At 33.3% G+C, this 6,874-nt stretch overlaps 1 protein-coding gene across 1 annotated transcript; it reads right to left on the reverse strand.

Annotated features, from left to right (window-relative positions):
• Positions 1-4,859: 4,859 nt before the first annotated feature.
• LOC136990437 (uncharacterized) lies at positions 4,860-6,077 on the reverse strand. Its single transcript, XM_067288826.1, has one exon. It carries the CDS (start codon positions 6,075-6,077, stop codon positions 4,860-4,862), a length of 1,218 nt encoding a protein of 405 aa, XP_067144927.1.
• Between the last annotated feature and the right edge of the window lie 797 nt (positions 6,078-6,874).

Below are 6,874 nucleotides of genomic sequence, written 5' to 3' on the forward strand. Positions count from 1 at the left end.
GGCTGGGTAGGTTCCTCACATCTGTTGAGGGCATTGCAGTAGCCATGCTTGGGCCGGTGCTGCTTTCGCCACCGGTAACCAAGGGAGACTGTGGCCTATTTTTCGAACGTGAGCCTCTGCCTAACCCACGAACGCGGACCTTGTTAACCCGGGCGACGTCCGAGCCGGTATCACACTTTGATCTAGTTATTACCATGATGAATATCTCCACAGAATGTGGGCGTGGTCACTCTTAGCTTCATTTCTCCCCATAGACCTTACTGGCATGGGTGTCCCTACCAGGAGCTTATGCTCCAGCCTGCATTGCCCTATGGATCAGTAAAATTACTGGGCTCTCCCACCACGACCAGGTGGTGACCACGGGAGAGTTATTATTATTATTATTATTATTATTATTATTATTATTATTATCATCATCATCATCAACTCGTCTCGATTATATATATAGATAAGACAATTATAGTACGCTTAGTGCGCATGTCACCATACGCCATTGATCGACACTCAAGGTGAGAAAGGAGATTCTCCGAATTGCAAGTCGAAACTCGATTGGTCGTAAGTGCGAGTGGTCGTTAATCAGATAGGTCGTAAAGTGAGGATACCTGTACTACTGTATTCGAACCGGCTTAAAAGCCTAGAAATTTTTTGTTTTATTTGATTGCCAATGGATTTCTCGTAATAAATAAATGGATTTTTGATAAATTAATTTAATAAAACAATTATAGTACGATTCTAGGTAAAAATTTTAAACATACAACAGTCTTAAAGAGTGGTACATTTACGATAAATAATAAGAAAGGATCGATTCTAGGCGCGAAATATCGCAATTTAAAAAAAAAATCTTTATTAAATAATGAAACTGGCAACGTAATAATTGATCGAGAAACTACTGTTTTAATTTTATTATTTATTAAAATAATAAACAGAACATATTAACATGATTTTAAATATTATTTTACAGATTGTAAATATGAAAATGATTATAAATCTTTATCACAAGTTTTTATTTTAAAAAAAAATTGAGTATGTAATTTTTCTGGTTTTATCCTACTTCTTTCATTCATTATCTCTGTAAAATAAACACGAAAAGCCTTAAGAATTTTTCTGACATTTCCAGTTAATTGACATTCAAACTCAAACTTGAAGGGTCTGCGGGTTCAAAATTCCAAGAAGTGGACGTTAGTGTCCAATGGCGAACGGAAATTTCGATTTTTCTTAACATCTTTTATTAATAAAGAATTATTATATGTATTTTGTTTGTTTAAAATTTTAATTGTCGGAACGTAGTGACGACTAATATTTGACTTCGTGCATTCCTTGTCAACAAAATAACTCTGAAATGAGTTGTCCGATCTTGATGAAATTTTCTACGACGACTCATCATCACTCAAGGATGAACTGATTAAAATTTCAACTTTCAAAAATGATCCGTTTTTGTAGAACTAGAGATAGGGGTTTTTCTTCAGTATGGATCATTTTTGAGAATTGAAATTTTAACCAGTTCGTCCTTGAGTGATGGTGAGTCGTCGTAGAAAATTTCATCAAGATCGGACAACTCATTCTAGAGTTATAATGTTGACAAGGAATGCATGAAGTCAAGTGTTAGTCACTTCCTGCACGCACGTGTAGAAGCGTCATCTAGTAATCGGAAAATATGACAAGCATTAAAACAGTAATTTTGAAAAATAAATGTTATCACTAACTAGATACACAACAAATATAAAGAATCTTTATAGAATAATAAGTTTAAAAAAGTTTTCTTTTTTTAACTTATTATTCTATAACATGGAGCAGCAGTGATCAATATTGATGGCTTTACGATCCATTCTCTCCTTCGTCTTCCTATCGTTAGTACGAAATTTCGATCTCTAAATGAAGAAGCTGCACAGAGATTGCAGATTGAGATGAAGTCGCTCAAATTCATCATCATCAAGAAATGTCAATGATTGGTGCAAAAATGCTTTACATGATCGAGAGAAGATTGAGGGAGATAAATCCCGAGAAAGATGAGCCGTTTGGTGGATTCTTTGTCTATTTGTTTGGTAATTTTCGTCAGCTTCCTCCTGTTAAAGATACTCCTCTCTCCTCGAGTGTTTATTACAATGTAATGTCCCAACAAGGTAGGGCCTTGTTGGGACATTACATTACATTCGCATTTGATTCTTTTGAGAACTTCATTGAACTTAGTAATTCTCATAGACAAAATAGCGCAGATAGTTCCTTCACAGATGTCTTACAACATCTAGCTTCGGGTGATTTCTCTGATACAGATATGAACATTCTGACGACAAGAAATCGAGCCTATTTATCCAGAGATGAATTTGATCAGTTCCAAACGGGAGTAGAGCTATATCCAACAAACGAGCAAGTTAAACAAAGCAACGAAGACTACTTGCAGTCAACTGGATGCCCTCTTGCTTATATACATATATAGCATCTGAAAACACTCCAGATATTGCCCCGCCTTCATCCAAAGATGACTCAGCTCTCGGTCTCTCCAAGTATTTGAATCTCTCAGTTAATGCCAGAATCATGCTGAGAGTCAACTTATGGGTGCAAGGAGGTCTCGTCAATGGTTTACTAGGAACAATACGCTACATTATATATGTTCCTAATGCTCGCCCTCCAGCTCTTCCTTTATTTTAGTGGAATTTGATAGCTATCAAAGACCTTTCATCTATGGTAATCTGTTTCTAATAATCCTCATAGCACGCTCTTTGAACGATGGCTGTATATTGCGATCTCGTAGACAGTTTCCCCTTACCTTAACATACTCGATGACTATACATAAATCACAGGGATTAACTCTTCCAAAAATCAAAATAGATATAGGGAAAAAAGAGACAGCTATCGGTCTTACCTATGTTACATTGAGTCGAGTGAAAAAAATAACTGACTCAGCATTTTTAAAGTGTGACAATAAAAATTGCTACGAGTCAATCTGTAAGTCCAAGGTTCGTAGTGATAGACAAAATTTCATGAAACGTTGGCATAGCAGTTAATTAATGGCTTATTCTGACATTATATTTGTACCTTTAAATGATCCAATAGAAATCAAATATAATGTTGAGAACAAATGATTCTGCGTTTCTTTTTTCCCTCATAATCTAGAAAATAAAGATGCGAGCAGCTTCGTTCCGACTACACGCTGATGCAGCGTTACTTAACTAGTTTAAATTTTTAAATAAAACTTAACATTCAAAAATTATAAGCACAAATTCATAATTTTTTATAACACTTATTTAAATAATTATGATTGATAAAATGTTAAATTATTAAATTGAAAAATATATATACAATTACAGTAAAATATGATGTATTATTTAATTTAACATTACCGTCGATAATTTACTAAATATGAAGTCATCCAAAATTGCAAGTTTTTAACTTACAGCATTTATTCAATCTAGTGATAATAGTGCAAATTTGATTCTGATGTTGAAGAAGCATTTGAAGGTATAATAGAAAAATCTGATGACATTATTATTACAGAACAGAACATGTCAGCTCTGATATACACTTCTTTGCAGGATTTTCTGCAGAATAAATATATTTTTTTTTTTTTTTTTTTTTGCAGAATAGATATATTTTTACATTTAAACAATTATATATATATATGTATATTAAAAAATAAATAATAAACATTAAAAGAGTATTTCAAGTAATAGAACATTAAATATTTTACTTAAAACTGTGTTCCACAAATAGAATAATCTTATATACTGTAATTATGTTTTTAAGATAAACATCTGCAGCGTCATCTATTGTTTGAAAAATCATTTAAGTAAGAGTGACCCGCCATTTATCGCAAATAATTTGAATTATTTAAACGTTATTCGGAAAATCGTAAATATATTACATTTTTAATAAAAAATTTGAGTAAATTCTTGAAAAATAACGATAAAAAACAATTATCATAATTACGGAGCCAATTCGAAGTTTAAGTAATTTAAATATTTTATTATTTCGAAAATATCAACACAGTACAGTGGTGCCTCATATAACGTACTTAATTCATTCCAGGTGCACGTCCGTTAAGTGAAACGTCCGTTATACGAAACGCATTTTCCCATAGAAATGTTAAAACATCTAATTCGTTCCGCAGCATAAAATAACCGTACTGTGTCATTAAATATATAATTATCTAGCACCTTAGTAGGTGCTACATACAAAAACACCGTATAACGCTTTCAATGATTATATCCCTTAGCTACTCGCAGGGAGCTATTTGACTAAGTGCATTGTTTTATAATTTAATAATTAAAAAATATTTTGTCATTTTCAGTATGTTTAAAATTTTTTAAAAACAGGTTTCTTATCATCAAATGTCACGGCACGCAACTATCCTAACTACACTCCCAAATTTATTAAAATTTCGAATGAATGAAGTTACCCGAGGCACAATACTTTCCAATACTTAATAAGGTGTCAAACTTTGACAAGGCACTATTTAATAAATTTAATATTTTTATATTTGTCACATTTTATTTAGTACTGTAAACATGTCTAAGATTCACAATACAAAAAAATTAAATAGCGATAAATTTATTTTACTACTCAGACACCTTATACTTCTGAGAAATTATTAATTTAATAATGCGAACGTTTTCCACCTGTTCCACAGGTCATCTTCAAGCAATTTTTACTTATGGAATGTTATCTCGTGCAGGATCGAATGTATATGCGCACGATATTTCAAAATTTTAAAAAACCGTTGGAACATTCCATGTAAAATATAAAATATAAACAATAATAAAAACATTAAAAAAATTAATTAAATAAACGTATTGATCTGGGATGTATGTTGACATAATATATATCTATATTCTATACGGGATGAGGATACGTTGTAAGCTCGATTAAATGGGGTGTTTGTCAATCATGTATTTCCACGCAGTTGGCAAATTCGTTGCGTCTTTATAATTCAAACATCTACCTGTTGTCCCTGATCTGTATATTTCAAATTTTTCCATGGTTAATGCTAACGATGGTGAGCGTACTTGTTTGATAACTTTGGCTTCATTCCAATTAATTAGTGATCCCTCCGCTTGTGCCATTCTTGATAAGGTGGTAGTGCAATGTCCTTTACTAATGTCATACATGTGTTCTTTTAGTCTTTTGTTTAAGGCTCTGTTAGTGACTCCTATGTATTCTTTATTCAGGCCCAGTTGATTATTTTCGTATGGTATTTTATAGACCCCAGAGCATTCATCCGCTTTTGTGCTATCTTTATCGTTCCTGAGGGCACTGTAGATGGTGGGTGCCAGCTTATAAACCAGCTTTGCATTCTTACACTTGGCTATTTCCTTCATTATGGTGGACAATCCTTCTCTGTACGTGAATTTAGTTATTTCTCCGTTTGAATTCCCTTTCGGTTTCTTTTTATTAGGTGTTACGTAAGATTTTATTAGGTTTTCGACTATTGACTTTTTAAATCCTAGAGTTGCCGCAACGGTTCTGATTCTATTCAACTCTAGTATTCTGTCATAAACGTTGGAGCAATAGGCAAATGCTCTTCTAATAATGGCCCTAAATGCCGATAGCTTGTAAGTGGGCGGATCGTTTGATGTGGAGGGAATGTATAGTGGGTCATGCGTGGGTTTGATATATACTTTCGTAGATACGGAACCTTCTTTAAATGTAAGTGTGATATCTAAAAAATGTACCTCCGTTGTGCTGAGCTGTTCCAGTTTTAGTATTAGGCCATGGTTATTCGAATTCATCGCATTCAAAAAATGTATGTTTTCGTCTTTCTTCCATACAATTAGTATGTCGTCCACGTATCGTTTGTATAAAACGATATCATCCTTAAATGCTCTAATAGTAGTTTGCTCCAACTTACGTATCACCAATTCACAAAGTAGCCCAGACATTGGGCTGCCCATGGGCACACCTTTCCTTTGCGTATAAATCTTGCCATCAAAAACGAAAACTGAATGGTAACATATTAGGTCAGCCAGTAGTTTCATGTCTTCAGGATAGGCTGTTATCCTTGGGTCTAACGTGCTGAGGGTGCCCATCAAAGCTTGAAAACATGCATCCAGTTTAATTGATGGATATAGATTTTCGAAATCCATAACTGAAGCAATTTCTTCTTCTATTAAAGATATGTTTTGGAGCTCGTTAATGACGTTCAACGGGTTCTTTGTGACATATTGGTTATTCTCAATGTGCTCCGACAGATAATGTGCCACGATAAATTTATTGTTTTATGGTTATTAAAAATTATAAAAAGATAAACTTTCGGTTTCATAAAGTACTTTCGGCAACATCCCTAATGTAGTCCTGGCCGAACCCATAATGGCCTTGCTAAAAGAGGCCCTTTTAATGCCCACATGGAGCAAAGAATTTGAAAAAAGTGGTCAACTACTTAGCGAAGATCGAACCTGTGATCAACAACCGGTATTCAGTAGTTTCACCCCTTTAGTGACGAACCAACCGAAGTTTTGAATCCTTCCTATAGCATTTTCTACGGGAAATTAGCTGGTATTTTGAAACTTGACAGGATTATTTCTACATGTGGGGCATTGTTACTATTATATTCGTTGTTGTCATCGGCTTTTTTTCTCACTCATTGTTGAACATATTATTGAACTAAATATTCAGAATGAATATCGAATGTTACAGTAAGTACAACTCAGTAATGTTAAATAATTATTTTAATAAAATATAAATAATAAGGATTATATTTTCCGGAATGCGGTTATTTTAGTTTTTACATTTTACTGTAAATAAATACAATTCTACGTAACTGCATAAGGTATATCATACGTTAGGGAAATGTTTATATAATTATTAAGAAAGATTAAGAAAAAGAATTTAATAAACATGCAACAAGTCGCTTTTTTCAAAAGTTTGGTAGCGCCATCTGTTA

Source organism: Centruroides vittatus, unplaced genomic scaffold, assembly GCF_030686945.1.
Source record: "Centruroides vittatus isolate TY-2023 unplaced genomic scaffold, ASM3068694v2 contig_1314, whole genome shotgun sequence".
NCBI lineage: Eukaryota > Metazoa > Arthropoda > Arachnida > Scorpiones > Buthidae > Centruroides > Centruroides vittatus.

Excerpts from the sequence above, each read along its gene's own strand:
- LOC136990437 (XM_067288826.1), bottom strand. The coding sequence starts at position 6,077 with ATGGATTTCGAAAATCTATATCCATCAATTAAACTGGATGCATGTTTT.